The sequence below is a fragment of the Hypanus sabinus genome, chromosome 8, assembly GCF_030144855.1.
Source record: "Hypanus sabinus isolate sHypSab1 chromosome 8, sHypSab1.hap1, whole genome shotgun sequence".
Classification (NCBI taxonomy): Eukaryota; Metazoa; Chordata; class Chondrichthyes; order Myliobatiformes; family Dasyatidae; genus Hypanus; species Hypanus sabinus.
This window is the reverse complement of record NC_082713.1, coordinates 74044521-74067921: the sequence shown is the minus strand read 5'-3', so window position 1 is coordinate 74067921 and position 23401 is coordinate 74044521. Positions and strand designations below refer to the sequence as shown.

The 23401-nt window shown below is 45.4% G+C and overlaps 1 protein-coding gene across 1 annotated transcript in view; it reads right to left on the bottom strand.

Annotated features, from left to right (window-relative positions):
* The window catches only part of LOC132398227 (cyclic nucleotide-gated olfactory channel-like), a 28223-nt gene extending 6430 nt beyond the window's left edge, over positions 1-21793 (bottom strand). The window contains 5 exon segments of the mRNA XM_059977355.1: positions 1263-1363; positions 6029-6215; positions 8514-8618; positions 10196-10326; positions 21764-21793. Coding sequence (XP_059833338.1) covers positions 1263-1363; positions 6029-6215; positions 8514-8618; positions 10196-10305 — 503 coding nt within the window. The 5' untranslated portion in view covers positions 10306-10326; positions 21764-21793.
* Positions 21794-23401: the final 1608 nt, after the last annotated feature.

Sequence of the window (23401 nt, the reverse complement as noted above, 5' to 3'; positions counted from 1 at the left end):
TCATCATTATATTCATAATTTTCATGAATAATGACTGCTTCCCCAACAATTCTGTTGTTAGGTCGAGTCTGACTGTTTGTGATCTTATGGACTCCTGTACACCAAGCTTTCTTGTTGGAAACTGCCTCTCTAAGATTCCCCAAGGATCATACGCATTGTCTGAGTAATATTATCTATCCATCATAGTCTCTCATCCTCTCCTTTTACCTTCTGTTTTACCTAACATGAGAGTCTCCAAGGAATCCTGTCTGCTCATGATGTGGCCAAAATATTTGAGCTTTTGTCTCATAATCGAGCCTCCTAGTGAGTATCTGGCTGTATTCCTTCAGTATTGACTTATTGGATCTTCTTGCTGTCCAACAAACTCTGAAACACTCCCCTCCAGCATCCAAGTTCAAAGGCATCCATTCTTTTGTATTCAGCCTTACTAATAATCGAGCTCTCACAGCCATACATCACAACTGGAAATACCATAGACTTGATACTACTCTAATGGCTGAAAGTGAGGAGGATCTGAGGAAGCTTCTAATCAAAGTGAAAGAAGAAAATACAAAAGCTGGCTTGTTACTCAATTTTAAGAAAACCAAGATTATGTCAAAGAGCCCTATTAACTCCATGGTAATCAATGGAAAGGAAGTGGAAGCAGTGACAAATTTTGTCTTCCTTGGTTCAAAGATTACTACAGATGGTGAATTAAACGGTGCTTACTTCTGGGGAGGGCAACAATGGCAAATTTCGATAAAATACTGAAGAGCAGAGACATAACATTGTCTACAAAGATCCGGATAGTCAAGTCTATGGTATTTCCTAACAATTAGGAAGCATTAACTATGACTCTGCACTCCAACAGAGTTATCTCCTCTTTCTATTTCTTCCATGTGCTCCCAGAGAGGGGGATTTGGAATTCAAACCTGTCAGGTCATGATGGGTTCTAACTTGGTAGTGATCATGCAGATGGCGATTGTTCCCTGCATAATTGTTCTTAGTATTTGAAAGTAGAGATTGCAGGTAAATGTTTCAAACAGGGATATGCCAGTCTGTGGGTTTATAGACCGTAGTAGTGAACATTTCTGATGCTGCTGATAGTTCACAGTGCCTCATAGACACCCAGACTGACCTGCCAGACCTGTTTTAATCTGATCTCTTTCAGTTCAAATGTGCAATCATGCAAATATTCACCTGTGGGTGAAAGTGTCACATTGAGTGAATGTAAAGGAGAAAGCACAGTAACATGACATTACTCAGTCCCAAGTAGGAGTTACCTGCAAGGAAGAAAGCACCAGTTATACAGAACAGGCAATGAAGTGACAACCAGCCATCGGTAATAGAAGTCCTCTGCTGGGTCGATCACAAACACAGAATGCTTCCTGCAAACGTGAGAGCAGTGCACAGTCAAGTTAACTTAAGGCAGAAAAGTTTTATTTAATGCACACAGTACAATTGTAATTATTTAAACAAACACAAGTCAAAGATATGAATTATAACCTATGTTTTCACTCAAATGTAATGGACACTCTCTGTCCATCTGAATTGATTCAATAACATGTTAACACATAATCCATTTCTTCTCATTCAGAGATAAATAAACACATGGGGCAAAAACAAACTGCGGGAGAAGCTTAGCAGGTTAGTCAACATCTGTGGAGGCAGAGATTCTCAACAGATCAGGTTCACAGCACATAGGGTTTTTTTTCCTGAAGTGATTAAAGCTGAGGGAAAAACCTTAGAGAAATATCTAAGTGACTTACAGATAGCATAAAACAGAATATATTTCCTGTGGTTTGGGTGGGAAGAAGAGCATAGCTTTAAGAAGAGAGGCAGAAGTTTTGAATTTCTTTTGTTTTATGCAGAGAGTGGTTGATATCTGGAGAAAGCTGCTGGGAGGTGATGGAATCAGATAAACATTTAAGAGGCATTTAGATAGTACTTCAAGATTCAAAGTCCATTTATTATCAAAATATGTATACAGAATACACCTCTGAGATTCATCCTTCTGCAGGTGGCCACAAAACAAAGAAACACCATGGAACCTGTTCAAGGAAACATCAAACACCCAATACATGAAATAAAATAACAGATTGCAAAAAGCGATCAATCAACACACAGAATATCAAACATCAGAGAAGTAGCATTCAGTTTGGTTCAGTTCAGCACTGCGCCGCTAGCCAGTGCAGGCCACAGGGTCGTTACTCACCAGAGCACCCCAGTCTGGGTCAATCACCCTGGTTAAACCACTAAAATATGGTTTTAAAAAAATAGTAACCAGAATCCTGTCAGACGCACAACATGAACTGCAAAGTCGCACAAAATGAGTTCACAGCCTCACCGATCAATCCTGGCAACCTGGATCCCAAGATTCCTGCACTTTCCTCTGACAGCCACTAGCGAGAGAGAGGGAGACTGGTCAATTGCAGGCAGACAGCACTGAACACCCGCCTGGTCTCTGCTCTCATCTTCATTGGCCCCAACCTTACGCTACATCTCGGTCAGAAAAAAGCAATGGAGTCAATTATGTTCTCGCACCCTCGGCATCACAGTCGGAGAGAAGCAATGGAGTTGATCAAGGGCTCGCACTCTTGACGCCTCAGTCTTAGAGAAACAATGGAGTCGACCAGGATACCTGGCCTCCAGGCTGCACTCTGCTCCAAAACTCATCAATCTCCTGAGACAGCAAAGTGCCAAATCGCTCAGTTGGCGCAAAACTCATCATCAAAATGTAAATCACAGGTTCCAATCACGCACAGCTTAGTCACAGAGTCATATTTAAAAGAAAAGGAAATAAAAGAAGTAGTTTTGTGAACTGTCAGCAGGACGTCGCTGTTGGTCATGTTGTTTGCTGGTGCCGTCTTGCATATATGATGAATAGGCAAGACACAGAAGGATGAAGTCCCAATGTGAGCAAACAGAATTAGTGCACACAGGCATAAAGATAGGCCTGGAGATGATTGGCTGAAGGGCTATTTCCATAGTTCTGTTTGACCAGATATTTTTCAATCACGGACTAATAAACACGTAGTCTCCATGTATTCTCAATCACAAACAGACAAACACAAGTTGTTAGTGGGTTTCTTTTCTGTGACGAATGAACACATAAAACCACTGTTCCTACTCTCATTCACAGAAAAGAAAATACACTCCTATGTATTCTCAGACACTACGCAGTAAGGAAAGAGATAAATGTGATTCCTCCCTGGTATATGCTAAAATAAATGGAAGCCCTTAAGACAAAATGGTGTTATCTTGAAATAGGTTTGTTTTGAGAACCAGTCCAAGATTCAAAGTCAAGGTATTTTATTGTTGAAGTTTGCTTGCAGTATACCACCCTGAGATTGCTTTTCCCACAGAGAGCCATGACACAAAGAAACACCATGGAACTTGTTCAAAGAAACATCAAACACCCAACACACAAATACATTATGTGAACAGCAAAAAAGAGAGCGAGAAACACTGAATATAGAATGTCAAGGCACAGTTTAGTTCAGTTCAGTCCACGGCACTGTTTTGGGAAAGCTAGGGGAGTATAAGTCTACAGCCATATTAGTGGATAATGGTGCAAAGCACACTTGTGTGAAAGGTGAAATCATTGTGCAGGTGCAGGTGCCAAATGCACTGGAATGTTTGGGGAAGTACAAGGGCGATAATTACGTTATGCTTTGAAGGAATCTTAAAGAGTATAAAAAGGGGCAGTTTTTTGTGAAGGAGGGGAGTTTTGTCTTAGGCCAGAGTGCAACAGTGCTAGTGCTAAGAGTTGGAGAAGATAGGGACAAGTATGTTGAAGAGGGTTAGGGTGTATCCAGTCAGAGTTAGAGAGAGACCAAAGAGAGGCTGTATGGAAGTTTGTCAGCAGTCTGCAGATCAGCTCGTTCAGGGGCTGGTAAGTATTATTTGTCTGTTTGTAGATAATTGTTTTTCTTTCTGTATTGCATTTGTGCTTGTTCCAATAAAGTGTTTTCTTGTGGCCCTCAACATGTGTGCAGTGCCTCCCTTTGTCTCTGAACGCACATGCGAATGCCCTGAATTGAATCAGGAAAGAACACATAATGAGTTTTAACATAATGTTCATTACATAGGCACACACTATCCATAAATACTTGGTGGTATATTGACCACATACTTTCATACACATGCATGATATTACTGTCCACCTGTGTCAGTGTGGGGACACTGAAGGTATCTGAAAGTCAAATGGGTGACGTGGTGGCATAGTGGTTAGCACAGCACTTTACAGCAGCAATCGCCGATTAGGCTAGAAGGAGACAAGGGAACACACACCAGTCCTCAACAACAAATCAGAACTGGAAAGGGTGGGCAATTTCAAGTTTCTGGGTGCCAACATCTCTGAAAATCTATCCTTGGCCCAACATATTGATTCAGTTGCAAAGAAAGCACGGTAGCAGCTATATTTTATTAGGAGTTTGCGGAGATTTGGTATGTTCAAAGACACACGCAAATTTCTACAGGTGTACCATGGAGAGCCTTTTCACTGGCTGCATCATGGTCTGGTATGGGGGGTGGGCACTGCACAGGATCAAAATAAGCTGCAGGAAGTTGCAAACTCAGTCAGCTCCATCATGGACACTAGCCTCCACAGAATCCAGAACATATTCAAGGAATGATGCCTCAAAAAGGCGGCATCCATCACTAAGGACTCCATCACCCAGACCATGCCCTTTTCTCAGTGCTACCATCAGGGATGAGGCACAGTAACCTGAGGGCACACAAGCAGTGATTCAGGAACAGCTTCTTCCCCTCTGCTGTCTGATTTCTGAATGGACATTGAACCACGAACACTACCTCACGACTTCTTCTCTCTTTTTGCACTGCTGAATTCCTGCCACTGTCTGGAAGGAGTTTAAACATTCTTCCATGATCACATGTGGGTACTCTGCTCTCCTCACACAGTACAGGTTACAGTTAGGGTTAGTAGGTTGTGGCCATGCTATGTTGGTACTGGAAGCACAGTGACCCTTGCAGGCTGCACTGAGCGATGTACTGGTGCATGATGGACACAACATACATCACTGTACATGTGATGTTTCATTGTACATGTGACAAATGCAGTTAATAAAGCTAATCACTAAAGCTGATCTCAGGATTCCTCTCAACTTCTCTCTACTGACAAACCCTATATTCATGACATATTCCTAGTTGCCCTTGAACTTTGCATCAGCTGATCCATGTAACATTTTATAGAAGAGTGTCCTCTTTGTCTTCTGCCTGAAATCACACCCAGGTTCAGCTGTGGAAAGATTGAATGTTTCCTTTCCTCAGGCCTAGGGAGATACAGTGGAGATAAATGCCGATTGGTCCGTTGATCCCTCACTGACCATTTGTACATTAATCCTATTTTCTAATCTCTCAACATTTCCAACGCACACCTACACTCAGGGAAATTTACAGCCACCAATTAACCTACCAGTCTGCATGTCTTTGGAGTGTGGGAGGGACCAGGGCACCTGGGGCAAACAAGTAATCACAGGAAGAACATTCAAATTCCACACTGACAGCACTCAATGTCAGGATCAATGATGCCATGAGACAATAGATCTATTGTACCACTCCGCCATTCCCTTCTTAAACTGCGGTAATAAACCAACTGGGCTATACAACAACAATTTCACGGTCACCTTTGTTGGCCTTATACTAGATTTATTTAATTCACTGGATTTACCTGCACTAGTTGCATTCAAGTTATTGTTTCTGTTTTGGTTTTCCAGCCTTAATAACTTCTGACTGACGAGCATTACCATCTTGCCTCATTGTAAATCCAACCCACCCAGAAAGTTGAGATCTCATTAAAATTTGACTATTTTTATCTGGATTTAAAATGAAGGATATTTTCCCACTGAAAATAAAGCAGGTGATCCTGAGGGTATTCAACACATCGGGCAGTAACTGTTTCAGGCTGATAGCACATCATGTAACTTTCCAGTTCATCAGCCTGAAACCTTCCCCTTGTTTCTCCCCCACAGGTGCTGCCTGACCTGCAGAGTATTTCCAATGCTTCTTGTTTTCCTTTCAAAGCCACAGCACTTTTGACTTACTTTTTCTTTCCTGTCTGGCCATCGTCCTGCACCGGGCTGCTGCACGCCCTGCTGGCCACGTCCCGCAAAACTGGACCTCGGAAGCGCTCCAGGAAAGAGTCTGGTCGCCTGTCTTGTTCATGAAGGCTTCTGTGAGCCCATTCCCTCAGGACGACAACCAGGTGAACTATCCTAAAAAATAAATATGGTGGCAAGTGAATGTCAGATGGTCAGTAATTGCTGGTGTAACCATGAGAAAGAGAGTGGAACAGATTGTGTGATAAAGAAATTTTAACACTGCAGAAGTGTTGGATAGAATGAGAAAACAGCAGGAGTGCTCATGGGAGGAAGAGTTGCTGTTGGAAATAATACTTTTTATAAGATTTGTGCTTTTTAATAAACATGTATTTTTCACAGTACGTGCTAGTTCATCCCCACCCACTGGCAGAAAGCGGTATAGCTGCTAAACCAACGGTTTATCACCTTTCTCATTTTTCATTGGCTAAGTATTAGATTACCCTCGTGATGTAATTGTTTTAATTATGTAGCCTGTTAACTAGTTTATCCCTATCTAAGGAATTTTCTTAACTTAACTATAAAGGTGATATATTTTTCAGAGGCACCATCTTTATTCTTTTTGTCTTCACATTCCTTGCCATTCATTCATCTCATAACATTGCTTCTCAGCTCTCCATTTAGTTTTCTTACTATTTGTGTGTTTGTTTGTTCTCTAAGATAAACAATCATTAGAATTGGCCTTATCTCAAACAATAACAAGGTGGCCTACAGGGAAGAAGTCATCTCTCAGACACAGTGGTGTCAAGAAAACAACCTCTCCCTCAATGTCACAACAACAAAGGAGCTGGTTGTGGATTAGAGGAGGAATAGGGATGGGATATCTCCTATTGACATCAATGGATCTGGGGTTGAGAGGGTAAACAGCTTCAAGTTCCTTGGCATCCACATCACCGAAGACCTCAGATGGTCCGTACCCACCAGCTGTGTGGTGAAAAAGACACAACAGCACCTCTTTCACCTCAGACAGTTAAGGAAGTTTGGCATGGGCCCCCAAATCCTAAGAACTTTCTACAGGGGCACAATTGAGAGCATCCTGATTGGCTACATCACTACCTGCTATGGGAACTGTACTTCCCTTAATCACAGGATTCTGCAGAAAGTGGTGCAGACAGCCCAGGGCATCTGTAGTTGTGAATTTCCCATGAGTTAGGACATTTACAAGGACAGGTGTGTAAAAAGGATCAATGGGGACCCAAGTCACCCCAACCACAATCCATTCCAGCTGCTACCATCCAGGAAGTGGTACCACAACACTAAAGCCAGGACCAACAGACTCCAGGGCAGCTTCTTCCACCAGGCCATCAGACTGATGAACTCACGCTGACTTGAGTACACTGTATATGACATTGACTGTTCTACTTATTATAAATTACTATGATTGCACATGGCACATTTAGATGGAGACATAATGTAAAGATTTTTACTCCACATGTATGTGAAGGATGTAAGAAATAAAGTCAATTCAATTAAGACTGCTCGTCATTCCTGACTCCCAGAAGAACCATAAGGATCAGAAAATAAGCAAAGATCAAACATTACCCAGAAGAGTCACAGAGACGTAAAACACAGAAGCAGGTTCTTTGGCCTACTCCATCCATAACAACCATTAACCCTATCCACACTAATCCCAGTTGCTCACATTAGGATATCCTTCTATGCCTGTGCTTTCAAGTGCCTGTCTAAACACCGTGACTGTATCTGTCATGCCTGGAACCACAACCTCCTTTAAAATTGTTCTTCGTCATCTTAACCCTAAGCCCTCTTGTTTTAGACACTCGCAACTTTGGGAAAATATTCCTACAAAGTATTCTCCCTAAACCTTTCCAAGTTTCATGCCTCTATTAGGTCATCTCTTGATCTCCTTCACTTCGAGGAAAAAGAACTCATCCTTTCCATTCTCTCCTTACAAGCAAAGTCCTCCAATCTAGGCAATACTCCTGGGGAATCTCATCCGCACTCTCTCCAGCACAGTCTCATCCTTCCTATAGTACGATGATCAAATTTGCACCCAATAGTCCTGATGGAGCCTAAACAGCATGTTGTATCGTTACAAAATAACATTGGAATTCTTATATTCATTGCCCTGACCTACAAATGCAAGCATGTCACATGGCTTCTTCATCACCCTTTTGAGCTGCATTCAGTGACTATGGACAGGACGCTCTTCATTAGCATTCCTACTGTGTACATCCTGCAAGTGTACATGCAAATGTGGTGAAAGGGTGTACATAACAGACTGACAATGTACGGATCCTTTGATGAGAGAATGAGAGTTGTGGGTTGCATCAGGGTGTGACAGTGTGTGTGAAGGTGCAAATCACCTCAGGAGATGGTGAGCTTGAGATCAGGGGGTTATGAGTGTGAGCGACACACAGGATGCATGGATGATGTTCCAGCTGTTATACTGCTTACCTGGACAGTGCCCCTTGACCTCGGAATGACTTATGCGACCCCGTTCCTCGGTGGTCCATTGCAGCCACCCTTTGCAGCTCTGAACTGGCATCATCAGAGGCAGACCTTCAACAGAGAGATGTTACATCGTTCATCCTGGATGCCACAGCAGTGAACGGACCAAACTCCAGTGTGCTGCTTGCTCATACAGTACAGGGAGGGACAAGATTCCAGAGTGCTCATGAATCAAGAAGGTCCCTCTGAAAAATTGATAGATGTCTGTTTCCATTGGACCCTTGTTCATCTACATCTTGCCTAGGCCATCCTCATTCCAGCCCAGCAGCACCGTCTGAACTGGAGATGCAGCCCTCCCCATGGTTTGAACTGTATCAGGACCTGGACTTTGTACAGTTCCAGTGAAATTATCGTTGTGGTGAAGTAGCATCAAAGTGTGCAGATCCTTTGGACAGCATTTTACGTGGCAGCCAGGGAATGGCCTGAACTGGTAAATGGGTACAATGTTTGTTTCAGAGACTGAAGTACACAAGTGCATAAAGAAATGTGAGCCAAATAGGCCACTCGTCCCTTCAGCCCTTTACGGCCATTCAATTGCATGACAGCTGATCAATTCCTCTCTGTGCCAGAACCTCATCCACCTCCATTTCTCAATCATTCACCTTAAATGTAAAGCAATAAGTCTTACATCAGTAGTGGGCAAATGGTTGGGGAGGATTCTTAGAGGGAGGATTTACAAGCATTTGGAGAAGAACAGTCTGATTAGGAATAGTCAGCAGGGTTTTGTGTGAGGGTAGGTTGCGTCTCATGAGCCGGATTTTTTTTTCGAAGAAGTGCCAAAAGAGATTGATGACGGTAGAGCTGTGGATGTGGTGTACACAGTATGGATTTTAGTAAGGCGTTCAACAAGGTTCCCCACCGCAGGCTCATTCAGAAAGTCAGGAAGCCTGGGATCCTTGAAACCTTTGCTGTGTGGATTTAGAATTTAGTTGTCTACAGGAGGCGGAGAGTAGTTGCAGATGGAGTATATTCTGTTTGGAGATCCATAACTAGTGGTGTTCCATGCAGACCTGTTCTGAGACTCCTGCTCTTTGTGATTTTGAGATGACTTAAATGAGGAAGTAGAAGGGTGGGTTACTAAAGTTGGAGATGTCATGTTGAATGTTATCATAAATTATAGTGGGTTATTGACAGGATGCATAGCTGGGTTGACCAGAGAGTCGGTCCAGAAAGGTGTAAATTGAAACTCTTTGGATGGTTGAACTTGCAACTCCATGTTCTATGTTCCTCCTCCACCTTAAATATCTCTAATCATCTGGGCTCCACCACCTTCAGGGGCAGAGAATTCCAGAGATTTTCCACTCTCTGGAAAGCTTTGAATGACCGGCTCCTTATTTTGCAATGATGTCCCCTTGTTCATGACTTTCCCGCTTGTTTGAAACATCACAACAGCTACTGTGACTAGCTCCCTTGTGATTTTACAGGGTATGCTTGAATAAGTTCATTCTTCATCCTTCTGAACAACAAGAAATACTGACCCAGATTGTCTGGCCTCTCTTGACAGGATAACCAACCGCTTGATCCCTGAAATTAGCCTGATACACCTCCAACAATGGCTTCCAACTTTCCCATATTTAAAAAAGATCTTTTGTATAAACTGTAAACTGTCATTGTGAAAGTGTACGGACCTGCTGATTGCACTCTGACAGCTCTGCATGTCTTCACCGGTTCCCGTTTCCACCGACAGACAACGGGCTGGCGGGTTGTTACTAGTTATGAGATCCGCTTGTCTTGTCATCCTTAAATGACTCAAGTGTGACTGTAAATTGAAGCAAGATCGACAATATGTTACTACTTTTAAGGATGAAACAGCATTGTAGGTCACACAACATCGGTTAAGAATGAGATCTTCAACTCTCAGAACCACTGTACATGGTCCTGTACATTTTGACCCTTACGGGTTGCTGCCAAGCTTCTGTGTGTGTGCGTACTGAACGCAATGTGAGCAGGCATTCTGTGTAGATGACCTACAAGTAAAGGGAACAGCAGCATGTTTGATCCTCACCTCTCCGTCTCTCGTGTGAGCTATTCACGGCCACCCAGCTTCCCAATGTCATGAGAAGAGAGAGAGAGAGAGAGAGAGAGAGAGAGAGAGAGAGAGAGAGAGAGAGAGAGAGAGAGAGAGAGAGAGAGAGAGAGAGAGAGAGAGAGAGATAATTAGCAAATTACTCATCACCCTATGGTGTGGCAGCAGTTACCTTACACTTCATGCCGTCAGGTGGAGAGCGTCCCATTGCTTTCACAGCAAAGACATTAAACAAGGCAGAAAGCCACTATGCCCAGATTGAGTGTGGAGTGCTCACAACTATCTTTGGAGTTAAGAAATTACATCAATTCCCTTTACACTACTGACCGATCATCACCCCTTGATGTCAATTTTGGGTCCGCATGCAGACATTCCTTCCCTGGCTGCTAGTCAAACGCAACGTTGGCCTCTGTTACTACCTGCACATCAGTACAATATAAAGTACAGGAGGTCTGAGCACCATTCGAATGCTAATGGACTATCTAGATCTGCCTTAGCTGTAACAGTTCGACAGCCATCTGCAACAGAGATCTTTTACTTCAAAGAGGTACATACAGCTCTGATAACTGTGGCACAAGTCTGGAAGCACAGAGGTACAAACCCTGTTCTATCTAAAGTGGTGGACATGATTACTCATGAATAGAAAGGAGAGGCTACCATGAAATTGAACCCTTACCAGGTTCAATGGAAGGAGCTCACAGTCCAAGCAGGATGTTTACTATGGAGCTACCATGTTGTCATTCCTCCCCCATTAAGAAAGCAAGTGCTTGACACTGTGGCATAGTGTGCATGTGGTAAATTGCATGCAGTTACTTCTGGTGGCCAGGAATGGATGTAACCACTGAAGATAAGGCCAATGCATGCCACAATTGTTCCTCAGCTTGCTCCCTTGCATCCATGGGAATGGCCTGAAGCACCATGGAGGAGAATTTTGCAGGATCCGTAGAAGGCCACATGTTCTCAATCATAATGGACACACACAGCAAGTGGCCCAAGGTTGCCATCATGAGGAGCACTACATCTGAAAAACACATTGAAGAGTACATTCCATCTTTAGCTTCTTCAACAGCTTGTAAATGACAATGGCCCATAACTGCTGTCTGAAGAATTCAAGACATTTAGGGAAGCAAGTGGTATTCAACACATCAAGTCAGCAACATATCATCCAGTCACGAATGGCCTTGCTGAATGATTTTTAAAAGCAATGAAACAATGCCTCAAGACTTCAGTAGGAAGTAGATCTCTCAGCCAGCATCTTAGCACCTTCTTGCTGACGTACCACAACACATCTCACACTACACCAAAGTGGCTCCAGGCACTGCTCTGATGAAAAGACAGCTTCGCACCCAGCTTGATTAGCCTAGACCCCCCCCCCTCCCAAACACAAAACAGATTGTGCCAAATGAACAGAAACCCCAAGGAGAGAGATGTGCCAATGCAGAGTACAGAAGTTTCACAGCAGGAAAGAGAGTAGTTGCCCGGAAATACATCTCTGAAACAAAGTGGATACCTGTGGACATGGTGGCACAAACTGGTCCCGTGCCATACTCAGTGGAAACTGTAACCACAACATCTGGATAAGGTATGTTGGTCAGCTATTCTCCACTTCTGAGGCTACTGAAAACGAACACAAACTGACAAATCCAGATCCAGTTGAAAAAATGGGACGTGATTCTGAAACAACAGTGGCAGAACCTTCATTAAGGTCCAATGACATAGCCAGTGCTCCCCCAGTACCAGTGCTTTCTGAGGTGCCCACTACCGAAAATGCGGTACTCAAGCCAAGATCTACGTTTACACCACCAAGAGATAAACTGACTTTAGTGTCATCCCTAGGTTGTCAGTACCCTCACAGGAACAGGTGGCCTCCAGACAGATTGAATCTCTAGTTACGTTCAGCACATGGGCAGAATAATTTATTCATTCATTATGTGTAATGCTGTGTGGCGTAGGCAATCAAGGTCGTGACCATGATTGTTGGCAAATTTTTTTGCAGATGTGGTTTGCCATTGCCTTCCCCGGGCAATGTCTTTACAAGACGGGCGACCCCAGCTATTACCAATACTCTTCATAGATTGTCTATATCAATAATCAGTCGCATAACTAGGACTTATGATATGCACCAGTTACTCATACAACTATGTGCCAACTACTCCCCTGGCTTCCCATGACACTGATGGGAGCCAAATGTTTACCTAAAGGTTAGTGGAGGGAAGGAGCACCTTGGACCTCCTTTGGTAGAGATGTATCTCCAACACGCCACCTATAATCCCCAAGGTTATGTCTGGGGATAGAGGCAGTCTACCCTCTTTCCTTAGTTTTTCTGTTGTTGGTTCAATGTGACAATACTCCATTAAATGTTAATAGTTCAGCAACCAGTCTTGTATATGGGAAGTGGAAGAAATCTTTAAAAAAGGGAAAGGGGATATGTTATGTATTCATGTACAGTTTGCCCCTGTAGAGCTGCTCTCAAACTTCTCTGTGTGTTACGTACAGAGCATAGTGTGAGAGGGCCTTTTGGGTAGATAATTTACAAGCCAAGTAACCAGCAGCACGTTTGTTCCTTACCTCTCTGTATATCATGTGCATTTTTCACGGCCACCTGCCTTCCCAGTACCACAAACATAACCAAATTGTCATGCTTGAAAACTAATTGATAAATATTTAGACAGTGAAAATAACAGTTAGAATATGGAAAGACTGTGTATACGGAATTGGAGAGTGGCAGATCAAAGGAACTATAGGAAATTACTGCATCACAGGAGATTATTCAGCTTATTATTTCCATGCTAATCAACAGAGTCACTATCTAGCCTATCCCCACCTCTGGCCAGAGACCCGTTTTTCTGTAGGTCACTGTTCCTCAAGTGCACATCCAAGTAGCTTTCAATGTGCTGAGGGCTCCTTCCTCTGCCATCCCCTTCAAGTAGAGAGTTTGAGACTCCTAAGCATTCTCTGAATGAAAAAAACATTTTATCACCCCTCTAGTATTTCTCCCAGGTATTTTAAGTCAACGTCCCTGACTTTTGGCTACTCTAGTAAAGGAAACGAGTCTTTCCTCTCCAACTTCTCCAGCTCCTTTTTGACTTTATGCAGCTCGATTAAATCTCTGTCAACTTTCTTTGTTCAAGAAGTTCAGCTTGTCCAGTTCTTCATCACAGCCGCAACTACCCACTCCCGGCAGCTTGGCACTCTTTGCTGCGACAGTCACATCTTTCCTGTAAGGTGATGGACTAAACTGTCAATATTGCAGCTGCAAACTAGCATGTGTTATACACAGCACCAGCATAACTCCCCTGCTGCTCTGCTAGATGCATCGTCTAATAAAGGAAAACATGTGGTGCTTTTTAAACTCCTGATACATCCTTCTGGCTCGAGGACTATTCCTTTCCAACACACTTCCCAGTCTCCTCCCAGTTATTCTACATTCCCTTCTCCTGTTGCAACTCCTCACACTTCTCTGGATTAAATTCCTTTGCTATTTCCTGTCCAACTAGGAAGATCACTTATATGTCTTTGTGATTTGAAGCCTTCCACCTCATTATCAACAACACAGGCAATTATCATTTTTCTTTTAAGCTTCTTTGTCATCCTCTCTATGTATAGGTCTAAATTATAAACATATATTACAAAACCCCAGGGACTGATTACTGAGTCCTAGTTACAGACTTCAGTCACTTAAACATGCAATAGAGAATACTCTTCTGTATTATGCAATTCAGGCAATTTTAGATCCAATTTCAGCTTTTTCTGTGGGTGGCCTTGTTACTGCTTTGTTAATGTAATGCTGCCTGAATGGGAAGATTTTAGTTGCAGAGAGAGATTGGATAGAGTAAGCTTGTTTCTCCTGGAACTAAAGAGCTAAAGAGGCTAACTAAGGTGGGGGGGGGGGGGGGGCAGGGGTGGAGCCTTATATTAATATAATTATGAGTGCACAGTAGAGTGGAAAGTCAGAGTACCCTACCATACCCAACATAGTTTTAAGCCAAGAGGAAGGCAATTTAAAGGGGGTCTATGGGGTAAGATAATTAAAAAAAAACAAAGTAGTTGATATATGGAATGTGCTGTTAGAGAGGGTGGTGGAGCTAGATACAATCATTATGTTTCTAAGGAATTAAGACAGGCACTTAACTAGGCAAATCATTGAAGGATTGAAGCCTAACACAGACAAACTGAATTATTGTAGATGGGCCAGGTCAGCATGATCACAGACAGCAGGAGGACCTGTCTCTGTGGTCAATGACTCAATGAGATACAGACAGAGGGAGAACGATCTGGGCTGTGTGAGTCAATGACTCAATGGGATACAGACAGAGGGAGAACAATCTGGGCTGTATGACTCAATAACTCGATAAGGTATATACAGAGGGAGAATAATCTGCTCCATATGACTCGTTAACTCTATAAGGCATACGGGTGGGGGGGGGGGAGGAGAATGATGATTAGTTCGTGAGTTACCACAGTTTTTAATTTGAATTTTAACTAAATTAGAATAAACTTTTTGAGGCATTACATAGCTTAATCAAGATGCCAATCAGATCAGGTGACGGGTTTTCAAATGACATTAGATCCACCTCTCTTGCTTGGCTATGGTAAAGTTTCCTATCCAGGAATATCTAGTAACACAAGAGATTCTGCAGATGCTGGAAATTTTCAGCAACAGACAAAATGCTGCAGTGACTCAGCGGGTCAAGCAGCATCTATGAGGGGATTAAACAGATGATGTTTTGGCCAAGACCCCTCATCAGAACTGGAATGGAAGGGGCAGAATGCAGAGTAAAACTGTGGGGGAGTGGGGAGTATGGGCTGGCAGGTGATGGGTGAGACCAGTTCAGGGCAAAGCGGCTCTGTGCCAGAGGGTGGGCGATGTGAAAAACTGGGACAGGATGGATGGAAGAGGTTAAGGGCTAAAGAAGAAAAAACCATGAAGAAAGGACAGTGAGGTAAAGGGAAGGAGGTGGGAAACCCAAGGGAAGTGACGGGCAGGTTATGAGGTGTGAGGAGGAGGATAACAGACGTGAGAGGGACTCTAGCATTGGGAAGAAACAAAAAAAAAATGGTGCGGGGATTGGGTGGGGGGGAAGAGGGAAAGTTAGAGAAACTGATGTACCGATCATGACGTGGGAGACTATATGGGGTGTTTTCTTCTCCAACCAGTATTTGGCCACATGGTGGAATTGCGAGATGTCACGGGCAGACATGTCAGTGTGGGAATAGCAAGTCGATTTGAAATGGGTGGCCTCCGCCAGATCCTGTCTTTTGCAGAGGACGGATCGAAAATGCTGGTTGAAGAGGTCCCGCAATCTGCATCAGGGTCTCACCGATACAGATGCGGCACGAAGATCACCGGATACAATGGATGACCCTGACAGACTCACAGGTGAAGCACTGTAAGGACTGACTGGGATTCTGAAAGGGTGTGAGGGAAGAGAGGTGTACAAAGAACAAAAAACAATACAGCACAGTACAGGCCATTCGGCCCACAATGTTGTGCTGACCCTTAAACCCTGCCTCCCATATAACCCTCCACCTTAAATTCCTCTATATACCTGTCTAGTAGTCTCTTAAATTTCAATATTTCAAAAGTAGCACTTGTCACGGTTGCTGGGTTAAGTTCCAGGAGGAGGGATGAGTGGACAAGGACTCTTGTGAAGATCGAGCCTGTTGGAAATGACTAGAGATGGATTCAGATTATTTATGGAAAACTTTTACAAACCCCCTGACTCACACAGTTATCATGACTAAACCTCTTTCTAACCTGTCACCTGTAAAAATGCCTCTCTCTTCTCTTGGTTCCTCTGACTCCACCACATCTATTCCCAGGATGAGGCTTTGCATTCTAGAACATCCAAGATGTCCTTCATTTTTTCAGAAAATGGAGTTTCCTTTCCACCACAATTGATGCTGTTCTCAATTTTCCCCACGTCCTTCCCCCGATGTAATAGGGATAGGGTTCTCCTTGTTCTCACTTAGCAATCCATTAAATCTTCATATCCAGCTCATCATTCATCGCAACTTCTGACATCTCCAACAGAACCTCATCACCAGGCATATCTTACCCTCTCCTGCCCACCACTTCTTTCCTCGGGGATCAATCTCTACGGGTCTCCCTTGTCCTTCCCCACTAATCTGCCCCCACCCCACTGGGACTTAACCCCTACACCTCCTACCTTACCACCACTCAGGCCACCAAACACTACTTCCAGATAAGGCAGTGCTTTACATGGGTATCTGTCGAGGTAATGTATTGTATCTTTTGCGGTCTCTACATTGATGAGACCCGACGTAGATTGGGGGACCGCTTTGTCAAGCACTTGCAAAAGGCAAGATCTATCAGAGGCAACCCATTTCAAATCGACTTCCCATTCCCACACTGACATGTCAGTCTTTGGCCTCCTCTACTGCAAAGAACAGTCCATAAGCAGGCTAACGGAGCAACACCTCATATTCCATCTGTGTAGTCTCCAACCTAATGGTAAAACATCAATTTTCTATAATTTGTGGTAACCTCACCCCTCGTCTTCTCCTCTTTTTTCGTTTCTCCCCATCCCAATGTCACCCCTCCCCTGACCTGCCAATCACCACTCTCCGATTCTTGTCCATTGTCCCTTCCTTCTTCAACCTCGTACCTCTTCCACCTCTTCCCTCCCAGTTCCTCACTCCATTTCCACTTCCCTACCCACCCAGACTCACCTATCACCTGCGGACGTGTACTCCCCCACCTATCACCTGCGAGCGTGTACTCTCCCCCACCTATCACCTACAAGCGTGTACTCTCTCCCCACCTATTACTTGTGAGCGTGTACTCTCCCTTTCACCTATCACCTGCGAGCGTGTACTCTCCCCACCTATCACCTGCGAGCATGTACTCCCCCCACATATCACCTGAGAGTGTGTACTCTCCCCCACCTATCACCTGCGAGTGTGTACTCTCCCTCTCACCTATCACCTGCGAGTGTGTACTCCCCCCACCTATCACCTGCGAGCATGTACTCCCCCCACATATCACCTGAGAGTGTGTACTCTCCCCCACCTATCACCTGCGAGTGTGTACTCTCCCTCTCACCTATCACCTGCGAGTGTGTACTCCCCCACCTATCACCTGCGAGCATGTACTCCCCCCACATATCACCTGAGAGTGTGTACTCACCCCCACCTATCACCTGCGAGTGTGTACTCTCCCTCTCACCTATCACCTGCGAGCGTGTACTCTCCCCACCTATCACCTGCGAGCATGTACTCCCCCCCACATATCACCTGAGAGTGTGTACTCTCCCTCTCACCTATCACCTGCGAGTGTGTACTCCCCCACCTATCACCTGCGAGCATGTACTCCCCCCACATATCACCTGAGAGTGTGTACTCACCCCCACCTATCACCTGCGAGTGTGTACTCTCCCTCTCACCTATCACCTGCGAGTGTGTACTCTCCCTCTCACCTATCACCTGCGAGCGTGTACTCTCCCCACCTATCACCTGCGAGCGTGTACTCCCCCCCCACATATCACCTGAGAGTGTGTACTCTCCCCCACCTATCACCTGCGAGCATGTACTCCCCCCACATATCACCTGCGAGTGTGTACTCCCCCCACCTATCACCTGCGAGTGTGTACTCCCCCCCACCTATCACCTGCGAGTGTGTACTCTCTCCCACATATCACCTGAGAGTGTGTACTCTCCCCCACCTATCACCTGCGAGTGTGTACTCTCTCCCCACCTATCACCTGCGAGTGTGTACTCTCCCTCTCACCTATCACCTGCGAGTGTGTACTCTCCCCCACCTATCACCTGCGAGTGTGTACTCTCTCCCCACCTATCACCTGCGAGTATGTACTCTCCCTCTCACCTATCACCTGCGAGTGTGTACTCTCCCCCACCTATCACCTGCGAGTGTGTACTCTCTCCCCACCTATCACCTGCGAGTGTGTACTCACCCCCACCTATCACCTGCGAGTGTGTACTCTCCCCCACCTATCACCTGCGAGCGTGTACTCCCCCCCACATATCACCTGAGAGTGTGTACTGTCCCCCACCTATCACCTGCGAGCATGTACTCCCCCCACATATCACCTGCGAGTGTGTACTCCCCCCACCTATCACCTGCGAGTGTGTACTCCCCCCCACCTATCACCTGCGAGTGTGTACTCTCTCCCACATATCACCTGAGAGTGTGTACTCTCCCCCACCTATCACCTGCGAGTGTGTACTCTCTCCCCACCTATCACCTGCGAGTGTGTACTCTCCCTCTCACCTATCACCTGCGAGTGTGTACTCTCCCCCACCTATCACCTGCGAGTGTGTACTCTCTCCCCACCTATCACCTGCGAGTGTGTACTCTCTCCCCACCTATCACCTGCGAGTGTGTACTCTCCCTCTCACCTATCACCTGCGAGTGTGTACTCCCCCCACCTATCACCTGCGAGCATGTACTCCCCCCACATATCACCTGAGAGTGTGTACTCTCCCCCACCTATCACCTGCGAGTGTGTACTCTCCCTCTCACCTATCACCTGCGAGTGTGTACTCCCCCACCTATCACCTGCGAGCATGTACTCCCCCCACATATCACCTGAGAGTGTGTACTCACCCCCACCTATCACCTGCGAGTGTGTACTCTCCCTCTCACCTATCACCTGCGAGCGTGTACTCTCCCCACCTATCACCTGCGAGCATGTACTCCCCCCCACATATCACCTGAGAGTGTGTACTCTCCCCCACCTATCACCTGCGAGCGTGTACTCCCCCCCCACATATCACCTGAGAGTGTGTACTCTCCCCCACCTATCACCTGCGAGCATGTACTCCCCCCACATATCACCTGCGAGAGTGTACTCCCCCCACCTATCACCTGCGAGTGTGTACTCCCCCCCACCTATCACCTGCGAGTGTGTACTCCCCCCACCTATCACCTGAGAGTGTGTACTCTCTCCCACATATCACCTGAGAGTGTGTACTCTCCCCCACCTATCACCTGCGAGTGTGTACTCTCTCCCCACCTATCACCTGCGAGTGTGTACTCTCCCTCTCACCTATCACCTGCGAGTGTGTACTCTCCCCCACCTATCACCTGCGAGTGTGTACTCTCTCCCCACCTATCACCTGCGAGTGTGTACTCTCCCTCTCACCTATCACCTGCGAGTGTGTACTCTCCCCCACCTATCACCTGCGAGTGTGTACTCTCTCCCCACCTATCACCTGCGAGTGTGTACTCACCCCCACCTATCACCTGCGAGTGTGTACTCTCCCCCACCTATCACCTGCGAGCGTGTACTCCCCCCCACATATCACCTGAGAGTGTGTACTCTCCCCCACCTATCACCTGCGAGCATGTACTCCCCCCACATATCACCTGCGAGTGTGTACTCCCCCCACCTATCACCTGAGAGTGTGTACTCTCCCCCACCTATCACCTGCGAGTGTGTACTCTCTCCCCACCTATCACCTGCGAGTGTGTACTCTCTCCCCACCTATCACCTGCGAGTGTGTACTCTCCCTCTCACCTATCACCTGCGAGTGTGTACTCTCCCCCACCTATCACCTGCGAGTGTGTACTCTCTCCCCACCTATCACCTGCGAGTGTGTACTCTCTCCCCACCTATCACCTGCGAGTGTGTACTCTCTCCCCACCTATCACCTGCGAGTGTGTACTCTCTCCCCACCTATCACCTGCGAGTGTGTACTCCCCCCCCCCCACACCCATCTATCACCTCCGCCATCTTATCCAGCCCTGATGAAGAGCCTTGGCCAGAAGCACCAACTGCTGATTGAATCTGCCTAATCCGATGAATCCCTCCAACATTTTGAGTGTGTTGCTCAGGAACATCTTGTTCCTGATTGAAGTCCATTATTCCACGGATATTCTGATCATTCTCATCAAGGGACCTCTGGTTCATTCTGGCTGAGAAACCAGAAGTCTCGTCACTGGCGCTGCCGGCTGGAATCCGTCAGCTGCTGTGTGTGGAATGATCTCTGTGGGGTCGCTGCAACTTTCCACAATGATTTTTATGCTGCAGCACTTTTCAAAGTTTCAAAGTTCAAAGTATTGTCACATTCTCCTAACAGGCAGCCACAAAACAAGGAAACTCAAATACAAACCGCATATATCTCTCTAACCCTCAAATGCAGAGAATTAAAAAACACATCATGTGTATAAGAAAATAAACGAATAAAATAACCCACAATAAGTCCGTCGAACAGGAAGGTGCGATGAAAAAAGTGCAAACAGTAACCGCAAGCAAATAGAGTTTCTGAATAGAAGTCCGCAAAGAGTCCGAGACTCGTAGAGCCGAGCGAATGTCGTGGAACAATTTTGTTACGTCTTGTTGTGGTTCCTGGAAACAGGCCATTCACTGCCCCACACTGACCATCGAGAACCCATTTACACTAATCGCACACGAATCCTGTTGTATTTCCCCCTCACTCTTATCAACTCTCCCCGATTTTACTACTCACGTGCAAGTTTTACTGCGGCCAATTAACATGCCCTGGGGCTGGGGAGGGGGGTGCGGAGGACCCGGGGAAACCCCGTGGAGTCACAGGGAGAATGGGCAAACTCCACACAGAAATCAGGAACACAATGCGAGGCAGTGGTTCCACCAGGTGTGATACGCTGCTGTATTGGGGCAGTGTCGGTGGCGGTGATAGATCGGATCAGGCAGTGGTCCTCAGTCGCTACAGTACTGACCGGCCGCAATAAATTAACGCTGTTCATATACACGTTGACCTCCGAATGTGAGAGAAATGCCTACAATAGACACACCGACCGCTCGGAACACACTAACTGATCACGTTAAAAGTGACTACTGTGATTAAACACAGATTATCGGAGAAATAAGCGTATACAGGGAAGCCGCCGGACTGACCGGCAGATTTCCCAATTAGTGATATTAGTAAATTCAAAACTATCATCGTGTCGTCCGCCAAGGCGATGGCTAAAAAGAAACTCACTTGCACACTTCCATTTAGAAATGTAAGTTCCCAGACACCGGTAGAGGGGAGAGCAGTCGCTCCGCGTTGACCTTCGCCTTCTCCAGCACCTTCACAAACTGAAGGAAAAGACCTGGCTCAGCATCAGAGTGAGCGCCGAAGGTCTTCTGCAGAAACGAAACAGGTCCGCATCTTGGTGGCTGCAGCCAAACTAGTGGAGCCATTGTAATTACATGATACTTACCCTAGCCAGTGCACTGAGACGGCTGTGCAGATCGTCTCAAACCGCATCGGGAGAGGTGGGGTTTATAATGTGTACTGGATAAAGCACTGATCGTGACGGACTCTACCGTTTAGGGTGAGGAACTCGGCTTCCCGAACCTCCCTGGCAATATTACAATATAGTGATAATTGTAATGTATAATTAATATAGCCCTGCAAGTTCTGCTAGGTCTGATGAATTGGTTTTCAAACTCTTCTCCCATGATCTGCTTGCTGTTGAATCACAGTTTGGGAAACCAATCGAATGTTTAAAGACGACGGACAAAGTGCCTATTTGGACACGAGAAAGAGAAGGCAATTGGCCTTGATTATTTCATTTAATGTTTCACTCGTTCCCAATATAAACTTCGTAACCTGTGATAGTTAATTAATATTTTTCGATTAAAAGACTGGGCAGAGAGGAGGAGGAGAGGATCATCGGGGCTCCCCTTCCCCCCATTATCAAGAGCGCTGCGTACGCGGGCCCTTAGCATTGTCAATGATCTCTCCCATCCAGCCAACAACCTCCTTGACTCCTACCATCAGACAGGAGGCACAGTAACATCAGGTCAACAACTGTTGGGATGGGAAACAGTTTCTTCCCCCAAGACTAAACTCCCTGCCACCACCCAGGTCTCATCACATAGCGTTATACTGTTTACTTTTTTTAAACTCGTATCGTATATGCACCTTACTATTTTTTAAAAGAGAATCGGTGGATGTTGTGGATTTCTAGAAGGCCTTCGACAAGGTGCCACATATGAGGCTGCTTAAGTTAAGAGTCAATGGTATTCTAGCATGGATGGAGCATTGGCTGATTGGCAGGAGGCAAAGAGTGGGAATAAAGGGAACCTTTTCTTCATTGATGCCAGTGACTAGTGGTGTTCTACAGAGGTATGTGTTGGTACTGCTGGTTTTATATTATATGAAATTGATTTGGATGATCGAATTGATGGCTTTGTAGATGATACAAAGAGAGGTGGAGGGGCAGGTAGTGTTGAGGAAGCAGAGGGGTTACAGAAAGACTTAGACAGATTCGGAGAATGGGCTAAGAAGTAGCAGATGGAATACAGTGTCGGGAATTATACGGTCATACACTTTGGTGGAAGAAATAAAAGCATAGGCTATTTACTAAGTGGAGAGAAAATTTAAAAGTGAGAAGTGCAAAGGGACTTGGGAGTCAGAGTCAGAATCAGGTTTAATACCTCCGGCACGTGTCGTGAAATTCGTTGACTTAGCAGCAGCAGTACAATGTAATAGTTGAAAATAAAGAAAGAAGTAAATCAATTACATTAAGTATATATGTATATTAAACAGAATATAAATAGAGCAAAACAGAAATTATATATATATTTAGAAAGTCAGGCAGTGTTCACAGGTTTAATGCCCATTTAGGAATCGTATGGCAGAGGGGAAAAAGCTGATCCTGAATCGCTGAGTGTGTGCCTTCAGGCTTCTGTACCTCCTTCCTATTGGTAACAATGAAAAGAGGACAGGGCCCAGGTGATGGGGGTCCTTAACAGTGGATACCACATTTTTGAGGCACTGCTCGTTGAAGGTGGCCTGGATACTACTGGGGCTAGTACCCAAGGTGGAGCTGATTAATTTTACAACTTTCTGT